The 16,733-nt window shown below is 32.6% G+C and overlaps 1 protein-coding gene across 6 annotated transcripts in view; it reads right to left on the bottom strand.

The window, feature by feature from the left end:
- Positions 1-16,733, bottom strand: part of LOC148598964 (nuclear receptor coactivator 7-like) — a 59,211-nt gene that overhangs the window by 31,497 nt on the left and 10,981 nt on the right. For 4 of the 6 annotated variants that reach the window (XM_088559979.1, XM_088559977.1, XM_088559978.1 and 1 more), the window contains exons 4-6: positions 15,788-15,925; positions 12,876-13,048; positions 11,953-12,060 (exon numbers count right to left, since the gene is read on the bottom strand). In XM_088559979.1, the coding sequence (XP_088416105.1) occupies positions 11,953-12,060; positions 12,876-13,048; positions 15,788-15,925 (419 nt within the window). Of the gene's footprint in view, positions 1-2,544; positions 2,676-11,952; positions 12,061-12,875; positions 13,049-15,787; positions 15,926-16,733 lie in introns of those variants that run through there. The other 2 variants (XM_088559980.1, XM_088559984.1) reach the window with 2 other exon arrangements.

The following is a 16,733-nucleotide window of genomic DNA, read 5'->3' on the forward strand; positions in this document are numbered from 1 at the left end:
TTTTGATGATCCTGTCACACAATTTAAAGTAAGTAATCCTTTTTGTTGGGAATCCAATTTCATGGTTTACCTTACCCATGAAATACATGAAAATTGGTACTCAACAAACAATAGTATTTTCACAGTAAGTGATCTATCTTCACTTTTGTAATTTATGAGCACATACAAAGGAATGGATTTAACCATGCCTCTATTATATTTTTTAAGTCATTCATCAACATCAAGGAGGTAGACCTAGGATAAGGGACACAACTCTTACAAATCACTGGAACCTTTGTATTCAACATTTTACATCAATATCATGCAAGCATCAAGTAACTTGGATTGATTTCAATCTGTTTCAAATTAAAGCTTGATAAGCTTTGGTGCAGTTGAATATGATAAAAACACTGATTTCAAGAGTTATGTCCCTTACCCTGGTCTACCTCCTTAAATTTATTTGAAAAAATCACCAACATCAAAACAAGGAGTTTAATGGAGAATCAGAATCTCATAAAATATAAATCAGCATGAATCAAATTCTTCACTAGATATTATCACACACAACTGGTAATGTTCTGAAGACATCTGGTTGTTCTACACATTTAACATAGTGTTGGTCATGTGACTTCAATTTAAGATTGAATTATCAAATTAACTTATTAACAAAGAAAGTTCTATCAACAACAGAAGAGCATTTTTGGCAATGTGCAATTTGAAAAAAAAAAAAAAAATGTTTTTATATACTTGTTATAGGTTATGATTAAATTGATCTGTAGCAGGGTTAAACAAGACGTGTTGATATTCATAGAGAAGATAATAGAAGACAAATCATGACCAGAGTTCTAATTTCCTATGACCCATATATGGCCAGTGATATTTGCCAAGGGAATGATACAGTGTAAGTTGGTCTGTTTGATATTCATGTCTAAAAATTAATTTTGATATCAAAATTTCAAAGAAAGAATGAGTACAGAAATTCTAGAATGTTTACTGCTCTGGGATAAATATAGTTTTCCCATTCATAAAAAAATTTCATCATACATGTACTTGTTTTACTTACAGTGGGTAAAATATCCAAAAGAAGAATAAGAGTTTGACATGTAAAATTCACAAATTTCCTTACACAAAATGTCCCCTACCTACATGTGTTTATAAAACATCCTCTGATGTCCCCTACCCACATGTGTTTATAAAACATTTTCTGATGTCCCCTAACCACATGTCTTAATAAGACATCCTCTGATGTCCTCTACCCACATGTCTAAATCAGACATCTACAGATATCCCCTAACCACGTGTGTTAATAAGACATCCTCTGAAGTCCCTTTCCCACATGTCTTAATAAGACATCCTCTGATGTCCCCTAACCATGTGTGTTAATAAGACATCCTCTGATGTCCTTTAACCACCTGTGTTTATAAGACATCCTCTGATGTTCCCTACCCACATGTGTTTATAAAACATCCTCTGATGTCCCCTAACCACATGTCTTAATAAGACATCCTCTAATGTCCCCTAACCACATGTCTTAATAAGACATCCTCTAATGCTCCCTAACCAAATGTCCAAATCAGACATCCTATGATGTCCTCTACCCACATGTCTAAATCAGACTTCTACTGATATCCCCTAACCACATGAGTTAATAAGACATCCTTTGATGTACTCTACCCACACCTCTAAATCAGACATCTACTGATATTCCCTAACCACATGAGTTAATAAGATATCCTTTGATGTACTCTACCCATACATTTAAATCAGACATCCTCTGAAGATCCCTACCCACCCACGTCTTAATCAGACATTCTCTGATGTCCCCTAACCACATGTCTAAATGAGGCATTCTCTGATGTCCCCTAACCACCTGTGTTAATAAGACATCCTCTGATGTCCCCTACCCACATGTCTAAATCAGACTTCTTCTGATGTCCCCATACCACCTGTGTTAATAAGACATCCTCTGATATCCTCTAACCACAAGTGTTAACAAGACATCCTCTGATGTCCCCTACCCACATGTCTAAATCAGACTTCTTCTGATGTCCACTAACCACCTGTGTTAATAAGACATCCTCTGATGTCCTCTAACCACATGTGTCAATAAGACATCCTCTGATGTCCCCAACCTACAAATCTAAATCAGGCATTCTCTGATGTCCCCTAACCACCTGTGTTAATCAGATGTCCTCTGATGTCCCCTAACCACCTGTGTTAATCAGATGTCCTCTGATGTCCCCTAACCACCTGTGTTAATAAGAAAACCTCTGATGTCCTCTAACCACCTGTGTTAATAAGACATCCTCTTATGTCCTCTGTCCCTCTGTCTGAACTGAACATAACCGTGCAGTCCAATAAGGGGTAACCCAGCAGTCCAAAAAGAGTTCAGTTTATAGCAAACAAAGGGAAATGTTAGAATTTACAGTACTGTAAACTGATGAACACAAGAATACTTCTCTATAAATGTGTAACAAATGTTGCTAATGTTATCACAATCATTAAATGAGTCATTGTAATGTAAAAACTTTGTAAAAACTATTCTTCCTTTTAGAGATTGCATACCTGAAACTCTTCAGAACCATTTAATCCATGTGGTTTAAAGACAATCATTTTTCATATAGTAAAATACCTAAATATTACTGTAATATCATATTTTATAACAACAGTTTGTATAGGCCATACACATATTACATGTTAAGAGATTATATGTCTGTTGGAGGAAGGACGACATGCATCTGTTGCAGGGAGAAACAGCTATGCTGTATATGCATTTGATGGGTGTTATAAACGTGTTATACATATAATCCATAAATGTTTGCAAAGTTTACATTTTTTTTAAAGTTAATGATTCATATTGTTTTGCTCAAAGCTGAATAATGTTCAGAAATGAGTTTTTTTTTAACTAAAGGGAATAGATAGTTTATGTTAAAGTTAAAAATTATCATTTCACACCAAATTTAAAGTAGAGTCTGAGCTTCTAACCAAAGCTATGGAAAAGACCTAAGAACAGATGTTGGGACACTCACAATATACTGTATGATTTCATATAAAAATAAATCTGCTTAAAATTGGAACCTGTGAATAAGTTCATTAGCAAAAAGCCAGCAAAAATTAGTAACTGCATTAACAAATATGTTCATTAGGTTTAATTAGCTTCTGTATTTGGAATCCATTTAGTTTTCAATAACAACTCAAATTTTTGAGTAGGAGACCAGTTTGACTCAGTGCTGCTTATAAACATTTTATAGCAAGAACAGAAACTAAAGCAGGCTGTAAAATTTTGTATTACAATGTTACACTTATATATCTGTAAAATATTTATAAAAACTTTATTTCTCCCTAACATAACAACACTCAGAATTCTATTTTCATGGCCTAGCTATGTATCCTTAAAATTACATGTTAAATCAAATTCAATGGTAATTTGATGCACTTAATAGGAAATAACTGTACTCTATTAATATGGTGAAAAAAGAGGTCATGTTTATCACCTAATCAGGAAGTGGTTTAAACTTCAATGCTTCAGTATACCAGTACTAGGAGTCATGAAGAAGAGGTTACAATTAACCAATCTCTTTCATACTACATGTACACCCATATACATGTATGCATTTGAAAAAGAGATCAGCTTTTTTATATCAAACATATTGTTTGGTTCATAAGTTTATTAAGGAAGCTACATTGTATCACTTTATATGAATCTCTAACACATTATTATTACTACTGCTTACAAAATATCTGAAGTTATGGGCTGACAATTATAAAACTTTAAAGGTCATAAACAACTACTCCATTATAACAAATCTACTTGAGATATTATTTTTATTCTGTACCACATATCTAAACATGGTTGTCACTTAAACAAAAACCACTCCATATGCTTCAACACATATTAATCTGACATCACATTGTGAAATCTTTCAAAATGAAAGACATCCTGATTAAGGATTTTTAAAAATTATTCAATTTATATCTCAGGTTCAATTTTACTTCAAAACTGATACACTCCTTTAGGTTTCCTGCAGGCATGATACATTAACACATGCTTAATGCTCAACACACAATAAACAAACGTTCATTCGAAACACCTCTAAGATGGTTTTCTGATTTATTAACATTTTCAGATTCAGGTAACTTGAGCTCTGTTTAGACAGGTTTCTAGTTCATAGATGGTTGACTTCAGACAGATTGATGGATAATAAGGGGTTGTGTATATATATATAGACACACTACAGGATAATGGGTCTTTAATAGATAGGTTCCTAGATATTGAGGTGTTTGGTATGGAAAGGTTTGTGTATAAGGGGTTTGGTATAGACAGGTTTCAGGATAATAAAGGGTTGGTATAGACACGTTTCTGAATAAGGGGTTTGGAATTGACAGGTTTCTGGATAATAAGGGGTTGGTATAGACAGGTTTCTGGATAATAAGGGGTTTGGTGTAGACAGGTTTCTGGGTAATAAGGGGTTTAGTACTGACAGTTTTAGGATAATAAGGGGTTTGGAATTGACAGGTTTCTGGAATATAAGGGGTTTGGTATAGACAGGTTCCTAGATAATAAGGAGTTTGGTACTGACAAGTTTGTAGATAATAAGGGTTTAGTATAGACAGGATTCTGTGTAATAAGGGGTTTAGTATTGACAGGTTTCTGGGTAATAAGGGATTTTGTGTAGACAGGTTCCTGGGTAATATGGGGTTTAGCATTGACAGTTTTTGGATAATAAGGGGTTTGGAATTGACAGGTTTCTGGGTAATAAAGGGTTGTTATAGACAGGTTTCTAGATAATAAGGTGTTTGGTATTGACAGGTTTGTAGATAATAAGGGGTTGGTATAGACAGGATTCTGAATAATTAGGGATTTGGTATTGACCGGTTTCTGTTTGATTCAGGGCTAGATCACCACAGATTTCACTGAATATCATTATTCATCCTTGTGAGGATCCTTTGGCAACCAAGATTTAAACAAGAGGCTCTCAGGAGCCTGAATCGCTCACCTTGTTGAATTTTGCCTTTCAAAGGCAATAAATTAAACAAGAAGTTGTCCAACAATTTTGACTCAAGAAGTCTTTGGTAGGACTGTCACAAGATCTTTTCAACAATTGAAAGTTTCCTTTAATCTATCATAGTTTTCAATATATTGACTGAAAACTATTAAAAAAAAAGTCATTTTTCCCCTTTCAAGGGCAATAACTCTTACAAGGAGTCTGAAGACTTTTGTAGTCCTAATAATATGGATCATTTTAGCTATTGAAAGAATTAGGATAATTGGATTAAACGCTTTTGGATACATCTGTGAAAAACTACTGTCTGACCCCTATGTTCTATTTTTAGTAACAACGCCATGTTTTTTTCAACGAATTAAAAATACCCACATCAGTTCTATGCAGGATACCCCAAGGAACATTCATACCAAGTTTGGTTTCAATTGGTCAAGTAGTGTCACAGGAGAAGATTTTTGAAAGAAATAACATTAAAAATAGCAAAAATCGTTGAAAAAGGGCAATAACTCCAACATGGCTTAACAGATTAAAACCAAAATTTGACCAGAGATAGATCTCATCTTGCTAAACATTTTATCCCTGTCAGAATTCAGCTAAACCTAACACTTTAGGAGATATATGTGAAAAACTACTGTCTGACCCCTATGTTCTATTTTTAGTAACAGCGGCCATGTTTTTTGACAAATCAAAAATCCCCACATCAGTTCTATGCAGTATACCTGAAAGAACATTCATACCAGGTTTGGTTTCAATTGGTCAAGTAGTGTCACAGGAGAAGATTTTTGAAAGAAATAGCATTAAAAATAGAAAAAAATCGTTGAAAAAGGGCAATACCTCCAACATGGGTTAACAGATTAAAACCAAAATTTGACCAGAGATAGATCTCAACATACTGAACACTTTTAACCATGTCAAAATTCAGCTAAACCTAACGGTTTAGGAGATATATGCGAAAAACTACTGTCTGACCCCTATGTTCTATTTTTAGTAACAGCAGCCGTTTTTTTTATGAATCAAAAATCCCCACATCAGTTCTATGCAGGATACACCAAGGAACATTCATATCAAGTTTGGTTCTAATTAGTCAAGTAGTTTCAGAGGAGAAGAGTTTTGTATAATTGTTAACGACGACGGACGACGGCGACGGATGCCAAGAGCTCACATGGCCTTTGGCCAGGTGAGCTAAAAAAATGATGAAACTACTTTCCAGTATCATACATGTATAAAAGCATGGTTTTCTGATGACAATCAATATTGTTATCTTTGCTGTTCAAAATTATGTAAGATGCCATTAATAACAAATTTCCTTAAAACTGACAGTTGGTCAGACATAGTAGGAGCACGCTTCTGTCAAAATGTTGGTATTAGATTTATTTCTAATGATGCTAAAAGGCATCTAGTGTCCTGTAAGTGACCAACAGGAAATTTCTCTGTCTGGTAGAAATTTTAAGAAATCTGTCAATACAAATGACTGACAACTGAACAGGTCATCAAACTTCAGGAAGACTACAATAAAAGGATATTGCATGTCTACCCAAGGACATAACTGTCCACAATGTAGTTAAATGATACCCTAAAGCAGGGAATTTTTGCGGGTGCTAAATTTCCAGATTTGCTCTATGAAAAGTATTAATTTCAGCAGTCTATTTTTTTTTTTGGCCATTCACAGATACAGTTTACAGGAGATCATACGTGAAATATCTGCATGACCTTAAATTTGGTGAGCTTCGTATTGTGCGATTCCCCGAACCTCAAGATAATTTCCAGAAATTTTCCTGTTTTATCGTATTCACAGGTAGAATTTCTTAATTGAAAACAAGTCACAGATAGATTTTTTTTCCTTTTTCAAAATTTGTTTCTGCATTTGCTAAGAATTATTTCAGGATGGTACAAGTTTGTTTCAGGCAGAAGTTCACAGTGGGTACCTGTGAAGTATATATACACAAGCCACTTCATGAGAGTAATATAGATAGATCACAACTGAAGCCAAAGAAAACAGGAAGAAATTTGAGGGAGAACCTAACATCTCTAAAATTTATTTAGTTAGTTTAAATTTCTTGAAATCTTATTCAGTATTTTTACTTTGATAAAAGAAATTTAAACAACATGTTTTATTGTAATAATTTTAATGAACACATAGAAGCTTCATCAACACAACTTTTGATCACAAAGATGCTTTGAGTAAGATATCAGAATGTCTAAATATATAAAACGTTTTGCTAATTTTTACAGAGTTATCCTTCTTTAGTGTTGCGTACCCACTTAATCAAAAGTGAGAGGCAGAAGCTGTTTTGTGTGAAAGACATAATAAAAAAATTAACTTTAGATAGAAAAAATGAAGAAATTAAAATGAGAGAGAGGAAAGGAGTAAAAACACATGACGTATGATCTATGTAAAAACTTCTAGTGTAATTATAGAGGAGGAAAGAATAAAGTTAAATAAAATAAAATTAATAGGATCTAGTGTCATGCAGCAACAGTAGCTCTGGAAACAAGAGAGCCTATGAATAACAAGGAGAGAAAGAAATCAGACAGTACATAGTACATGATCAAATCTACTGTATATCATAGACCCTGATGATCAATATAGGCAAGGAAACAATTCAGATCTAATCATAACCAATCAACAGTTTACTGAATATAATGTATAATGTACTTTTGATCAATACAACAATGTTAAAAGATATGAAGAATTCGGTCAAACTCATTGATCATCTAGTTCTTGAACTGTATACATTGTGTCAAAATGATTAATCAAATCCTATTCCCAGGATGAACTCCCATTTCTGGCCATTTTTGTTTCCATTTTATTTCTTGTTGTGATTCATTAGTAGATTTTCAATGTTTTCCAATATTTTGTAGTGCATTGTATTGTAATGTGTAATTTCATCTTTCAACCAAACCCTTCCCTCATACCATCTATACATCAAGACAAATCATTTGAAAGCAACTCATAAAGTGACATAATTTTGAATTCATTATCTTTAAGTATAGTTCTGTCTAAAAATCAAGCAGAGAATAATTCATCAACTATTTGATATTTAATATTACCATAAATAATTCAATTTCAGAATTAACAAGCTTTCTGATTGGCTAAAAAAATTGTATATCATCTCATATCATGTCATGTGATTGTGACATCATCAACCTTTTTTGATGATTTATTCCTTAAATTTGACATTAAAATTAAATCATAAGGAATGAATATTTTTTTTCTATCTATTAGAAATAACCTGAATGACCATGGTGCACACTTAACCTGCACCATGTGAATGAGATCTGTTCTTAAGAAGCTTACATGTATTTACATAAACATAAAATGAGAATAGGCATGGTGTATATGTCAAAGAAACAAAAACCCTAACATGTTGAAAATGTCAGCCCACTGAACCATTAGTTTTCAATGATCGACGAGGAAACCCTCATACCACAGGGTAGACTGCAGCTGGTCCCATAAAATCATTATACACAGGTACAGTGAAAGAGTTGTCCCTATATACTAAAACAACATAAAAATAACCTAAAGGTGAAAACAAAACAAGACAAACAGAGGCAGGAAATTCCCAACTTCGGACAGTCACAAAAAATGTTGAGGGTTAAAGTACTTCGGCTTGATCACAACCCTCCCCCTTTAAAATCTTGCCACTGTGGAATAAATATTTCACAATTAAACACACATAAAAATCAGTTCAAAAAGGTCTGTGTCCCCTGTTACAATGGAAATAATGAAACCGAATATAAATTACACAAATGTACAAATTAAGGATTACTAGCAATTAACAGACCACTTCAATCACTTTAAACCTACCAAAAGTTATGTTCCCATTGTATGTAAAATTGACCCCATATATATTTAAATAGATGCATATATAATAAGTCTGAAGGAAGCTGCCAACCAGCATCTACTTGTATATATACAAATTTAAATAATCCCAGCTACAAGTGTTTCCCTAAGAAGTTCTTGGTTATTCCAAAAGTGTAAAGTAGTGTATGAATTTTGGCAAAAGTTTAAGCTGTAAATTTACACTATTATTATCATCTAAGGACCATTTCATTAAGTATGCCTTTTGAAAACATGAATTTTTAAGGTAGATATAAAATACAGGAAGTTGACATTGGGCAGAACCAAAATGGTTTATAATATGTGCTGAGTACCAAAACAAAGCCATATACCAAATTAAAAAATAATCAATCCATTTGGAATCAAAATAATTGCAATACAAAATTCAAATGGACAAATGGATGGATAAGGTGATTCAAATAAACCATAAGTAATATCTTTGTACAACAGACATGTCATATGATGTCTGCAGTTATTGTTCATTTTTGCATGATCCTTAGTTTGAGCCATACTTAAAGTGTGTTCCTACATGTTTTTATTGTGTAATTTTGAAAATATTTTTGCAACCTCAACATGAGTTTGGCTTAAAATATTAGTACATGAAACATTTGAAATTTCCTCTAAATAAATCTTGTAGGAATTACATTCAATTTATTTCAAAAACAAAATTTTCCACATGAGATTAGCAACCTATCAATAATACATATCCTTAACTATTACAACAGATCACCATTTAATAAATGGCATTGATAAGTTCTATTATGGGTCCCTTGAGAGTCATATGTCTGTCTGGCACAGGTCTTTATTAAATCATAAAGTCATGTTTTTGTTTCTGGTCATACATTATTTGAATATAACTAACCTCACTGATTGAAAGTTAGCAGTCCATTAATGTTCAGCAGTCAAATCAATTTCTTTGTTATTGTGTGAGAAATATGTAGTTTGAAAAAAAACTAGCAATGAAACTTTCTACAGACAAATTAAAATATGTTATATAAACTGTTATGTCTTGTTTTCCTTATCTTAAGTTTTTATATACAATCTGTTTTATCTGGTTCGCTACATTGTGTATGTAGATTGTCTCATGTACAGACTATATACTTGGATTCTGACATATTTTAATGATCCCATTGCTGACACTTTGGTATTCTTATTTGACAATATACATATACTGAACTACATGTACATGTATAGTCATTCTAGTGTAAAATCAACAACAAAACCAATGGGCAAAGACTGCTTTCCTTAATTTTGTGATGAGTATCTTTCCTGAGTGTGAAAGACAAATTTAATTTTTTGGTTTCTTACTATTAAACAAGCACAACTGAAGCAGAATTATCTAACATAGACAGAAGCAAATAGTTAAAGACATAGGGAAGTAAATGAGCAACATGAACTAAAATTCAACCAATTTTTAAGAGCAATTAAGTTTTGTTTGTACTGCTAACAATATAAAGTAGCAAAATCCTATATATACTGAGTCATGAAAATAATATCAAAGTACTTATATTTGTGGATACCAATTTTCGTGGATTAGGGTAGGTACAAAAATTTGTGGATTCCTGAATTTGTGGTTTTGAGGTTTTTAGTATACACATCAATGGGCATCTCCTTTCCCACAAAACCAAATTCTGTGGTCTGACCTACCCACGAAAGCCAAAACAATTGGTATCAAACGAACAAAAGTAATTTCACAAAAAGTATTTGCAAAAATGAATAGATTTACAGCAGCCATGTTGGTATGAATGGTGATGAATTGGTTCTTTTCTAACCATACCAACACTAGTAAAAGCTAGAAAAACTGTCAGCAATGCTCACTTATACCCCACTACCCCATGTAACAATGGTATCTTTATACCTCCAAACTGTCAGCAATGCTCACTTATACCCCCCCACTACCCCATGTAACAATGGTATCTTTATACCTCAAAACTGTCAGCAATGCTCACTTATACCCCACTACCCCATGTAACAATGGCATCTTTATACCTCCAAACTGTCAGCAATGCTCACTTATACCCCACTACCCCATGTAACAATGGCATCTTTATACCTCCAAACTGTCAGCAATGCTCACTTATACCCCACTACCCCATGTAACAATGGCATCTTTATACCTCCAAACTGTCAGCAATGCTCACTTATACCCCACTACCCCATGTAACAATGGCATCTTTATACCTCCAAACTGTCAGCAATGCTCACTTATACCCCACTACCCCATGTAACAATGGCATCTTTATACCTCCAAACTGTCAGCAATGCTCACTTATACCCCACTACCCCATGTAACAATGGCATCTTTATACCTCCAAACTGACTTTGATCACAATCTAAAATAAGATGTTCACAATGGGAATATGTAACAAAGATTCTATGAAAGTTTCATTAATACCATTAGTTGTGTATGAGTAGAAATGGATAGGAGATTGGTACCCCTCTGCATAACAGAAAGAAGGAAGGAAGAAAAAAACACCCCTATCACTATACACCCCACTCAAAGCTGGTGGTATATAATAAGACTGGTAAATACATAGCTAAGAAGTATATTCCTGTCATCCTACATGTACTTGCATCTTCCAATTTTAAATTTCAAGATTTCTGAAGTTTACACTCAGAATGCAGTGAAATTATATATAAGAAATCGAAAGATATTACCATGTATTTCATTTGGGCATCAGGGAATTTCATTAAATTTGCCCAAAAATTAACTGTTATCACTGAGATATCCTGTCTGTCACACACAGATCATGGTAATCAAAGTTTTAATAGTGACTGCAGGGGCATATGCATGAAACTGGTATGGAACTGTACAAAAGACCAACAGTGTCATGACTTCATTCACATTTTCCGATTGATGCAAGACATTTCAGTTCCAACTTGATATTTCTCAGTTCCACGTTGAAAGTGAGAAATGTCAACTTGGAAGTGAAAAATGTCTAGTAGGAACTGTGAAATTGGAAGTGAGAAATGTTCAGTTGGAACTGTAAATGTATAGCTCCAATCAAGTCATTGCACTACCGGTCTTCCATAGAACTGTGATGTAGTGATACCAGTGCAATCACACACTAAATACCATTGACTGTTCATGAGACCAAAATCCCCATATAAATAAGTTGTTATCTCTACCTGCTCAGGAAAAATGTACTGAGAAGACAGCTTATTCAATTTCTTCAGTTCTGATGGAGTAACATCAAAATGAGCTGCAATGCTGGACAATGTGTCTAAATTTTTCACCTAAAAAATACAAAAAATGAATATGAAAGTGTGTGATATATATTTCTGACTTGAATTTTAGTGATTTTCAACATATTTTCACTGCTATGTTTCCAGTCAGTCATAAAAAAAATTATTAATCTTTGTTAGATACTCACATTTTAGGTTACATAGGGAGATAATTCAATGAAGTTTGAAAGGGATATCACTCAGTAAGGCTAATCAAATAAAGGGATATCACTCTGTAAGGCTAATCAAAGAAAGGGATATCACTCAGTAAGGCCAATCAAAATTATCAGGAAAAGGATGGTAACTGACATTTGAATATGTTTTTGCCTGAAACTGAAATAGAAAGAAAAAATACAGTTTCTGTTAATACAGTATTTATTAATTAAAAAAAAATGTTTTTACGGTAAAAATAGGAGGTATATGTAGTAACATGATTAGTGATGATAGATTTCATAAGACATAAAAAATGCCATTACTAAGCATGTATAAATATATCCTGAATCCATCAGCTTTTTCTAGCAGCTGAAATTGTGAGTAAATTATTGTTCTTCATTTATGCTCCACTGAAATTGACATTACCTCACATGTGATAAGAGAGTTTGATAATTGTGTACTAAATTTTTTCACAGTACAAAAAATATTGAAAATATAAATTTTTGCACAGTACAAAAAATATTGAAAATAACTTCCTTCATAAAATGTTTCATCAAAATTCAATGTTTGGTCAAGAAGGAGATGTACTTATAAATCTCAAAATGTGTAATTACATATGTGTATCCAGACCATGAAGCTGCAGTGTCATATTTTAAACATTTTTATAAACTTACAGTATATTCAAAGGTGCCTTTAGGTTGTACTTTCTTCTTTGACATACTACCAGTCCTTTCCAGCTTTCCCACAGGGTCCAAATGCTCAGGAGAGGTGTCCTTTTTACTGGTTTCCAGCTGACTACTAAACTCATCTTGCAGGAACCAGGTTGTAGATGCTTTTGTGTGGGCAACTATAACAAAAAAAACTTGATCTGTGTAATACATGATAAATACTGGTACTTATTTCATGTGCTTTTGCAAATAGTTACATATTCACATTTAAAACATTGAATTTTAAACCATAAATACCATCAATTTCTGACCCAATTCTATAGTCAAAGTTTTTAAGTTCTAATGTGGTACTTCATTCATGTGTAGATAAATTTGATTACGTGACTATGACTCTCCGGTGATTTCCATGTAGAACAAGATTGTTACAGTTCTAACCATTCTGTCTAATACAATTGCTTCCTTTTCTCAATCAGCCAAGAATTCTCCAAAGAAAAGTACGATTAGATACAACAAATAAAACTTGATCAATAGCTGTAAAATAATTTCAAGATTAAATTGTCTGTATTGGGTTTTTTTCTTTAAATAGACCTTCAATGTTAGATTTAAAAGAAACAATATCAATAGATCAAAAAAGAAATTAATGACATTAGAAATAATTAACAATACATGTAAGAAATGTGTATATCTATTAGTAGCACTCCAGCTAAGAATCATGCTAAACGTCATTCATTGATGAAAAGCCTATATACAATGTATATTTATGTTTGATATTTTGTTTGAAATGCCATAGTAGACAGGAATGCTCCTTCTGTTTTTTTCATATAACCTGTGTTCTTAGGAGATAAAAATTATATAGAATGCACTGCAGATTTCAAAATTATGGGAGATAACTCTGTAAATGACACTCAAATACAATGGAATCTATTGGATTTTCATTGTTGATGATCTTCTATGAGTAGACAGATTGGAATGAATAATTACACATTGCATAATATAGACCCATTAAACAACTTAATAAAAAAATAAAAATATGTAGCATTTTTTGGGTGTATCACATTTTTTTTTAGATTTTGCATGATTGCATACTTACAAAGACTACTACTTAAAGTCTACTTCACAATTTATAATCAAGTAAGACAACATACATGTAATTAACAAGATGTACATGTATGTAAAACACCATGAAAATGTTCACGGAACAAAACAAAAAAGAAAAAAAAAAACAATTTTTTTACTAAGTTCCATGGAATTGATAACTACATGTACATAAATGTATTACTTGACTAAGATATATGTGCTTAAGGTACATGTAAGTGAACATATACCTTTCACTAAATAATATGTGCTATAGCATATGTGCTATTGATATTTGAGCACTACCATTTGACTTGGGTACATGTAATAAAGCATATGTGCTATTGATAATTGAGCACTACCATTTGACTTAGTTTTATGTAATACTTAGGTATATGTGATATTATGTGCAATTGGTAGACCAAAGTAAGTATGCTAATATACTAATTGGAACACTGTGCAGGTTTTGAGAACACTGCTGAGTTTAAGTCAATGTCATAGTCAATAGGGCCCAGTTGGTTACCCACTGGATAAAGTTTGAACATGTACATGTAGACAGCCAAAACTGCTAAATCTCAGACTAGTTTTTTACCACAATGCAACATTACATATGTGTTTTGTTTTAAGGTAACAAGGGCTATCACATACAGTATGTAATTTGACATTTTTTTGAAAATTTAAAACTGTAGTCATATTACAACAAATTTTGACCTTAATTAAAAGGCTTATGTCAATATGTAAAAGGTACACTACTATCTGACTGTATGTAAATCACACTGTATCATGTGATCACTAATAGCTTCTGACTACAAATGTGCTACATATATTGGTAGTTACATGTATACATTCCTGTAATTAAAGTACATACATTAATACAAAAAAAATTATCAACTATGAGGAAACTGAATTGAAATAATTGAATTTCAAGAAAAAAATCAATTTGATTCAGCATTATACTATAGGAGTGCTAAGGGTATTGAGCTTTGGTGGACAGGGTATTGGTGCAGATATTGTCACAAGAAACTACTAAAGAGCTGAAGATCTTTCTTGAACTATTTTTTATATTTTGAATATAATAAAGGTAGTCACAAGGGACTTCTAAAAAGCTATTTCTTGAGCTGACTGTGTTACTATGAATAAGATGAAATAGTCCTAATTTGACATTCTCGGAAAACAGGTACAGATGTACTTACATGAAAAATTATATGTCACATTAATTATGAAACAAGTAAAATATTTAAACTTTCCTTGATCCAAAATATGTAATTGAAAAATCAAATTAAGAAAAAAACACCTGTTCAACTGTTAACCAACCTCTTTGTCAACACTTTTTTTTCTAAATTCATGAATTCTGTAGTATTATCTTTTACCATTGACATTTAATGTGTCAGCAAACAAATATAAATACAGCATGAATTCACAATGATTTATTTTCAGGATGTTTTTGTCCTCAGGAACAAGCCAAAAAATTGTTGACAGAAATAATATGGTTAACAGTACATTTTTATTGTTATACAAAAAATAAAATTTGATGTTTCCTGATTACCATTAACTATCAGTAACATTGATCTGTATCACAGTGTAACCTGCCAATACTGGACCCATAACAAATTCTGTTTAGATAGATGTTGGATTTACACAGATTCAAATTAAATAGAAAGAAATAATAACTCAGACAGGTTTCCAGTTAATCCTGAGTTCAATTTAGACTGGTTTCCAGTAAATCCTGAGTTCACTTTAGACAGGTTTCACTGTGGTAGCCTTATGGCCAACAAGACCAACATTAACAAGTTGTAGCAGCATTGGAATCTAGCAAGAGATAATGAGCTAAAGAAATGGTCTACCAGGCTTCTTTAACTTCCTCTGCTTATGGGAATCTGATTTGGACCTTTTCCTGAAAGGACTGTGGCCCCCTTTATTGTGTGGGTCCAAATGGAACTCGTGATCCTCTAAATCGTACCATGTGGACTTGGATTTACCCTCTAATGATGGACAACAAAACATACATGAAGCAGTTAAAGTACACATGACCAAGAAAAAAACTCTGGTTCTAAACTTTCTACGGATTCTTCATAAAATATCATGATTGCAATATTGGAAACTTTATTGTTTTTCCATTATTCTTAATGCCTAATGTTTTCTATCCAAGGCAACTGCTGTGATACTAAAAATATTGACTATTTCCAATTACAACATTACAATTACGTCAAATTGTGAAATCACCGATGAACAGAAAAACTTTGATGATGAAGGTCTTGACAGAACATAACAGCTCACTATATTATTTTCTGTCTCAACTTCAAAACTGCTCTTATTCTTCATATGAAATCATACTGAAATGTCTGTGTCATAATCTCTCCAATCACAATACTATATGGTCACTTCTCCATTAGCAGTATTACATTTTTTATTTTGGTATTGTACATTTGCATGCTTCAAACCAAAACCAAGACATTCAGGCAATGAATTGTTACACTTGACAAATTCTAAACACGAATACAACTATATAAATGTGACGGTCGAAAGCAGAAACAGTTCAATCAAGCTGTAAAATAACATGTACATGTAAGCAGCTTTATAAACTCTGACTTTCAATGGTTACCTCATAAATACATGGTTATAGAAGTACAATGTACACATATCTATTTCAGTCTTGGTTGAGATAGAAATTTTAGAATTTTTATTCTCCTTTGATCAATTTCAAACAAAACTTTGTCTTAAAGTATTATACTAATGAAGACTATTAAGAAAATATTAAAAAAAAAAGACCAATAGTTCTTTGTAGAAAAA

Source organism: Perna viridis, chromosome 14 (assembly GCF_037379345.1).
Source record: "Perna viridis isolate PV_CMFRI_1.1 ecotype Kerala chromosome 14, ASM3737934v1, whole genome shotgun sequence".
Taxonomy (NCBI): Eukaryota; Metazoa; Mollusca; class Bivalvia; order Mytilida; family Mytilidae; genus Perna; species Perna viridis.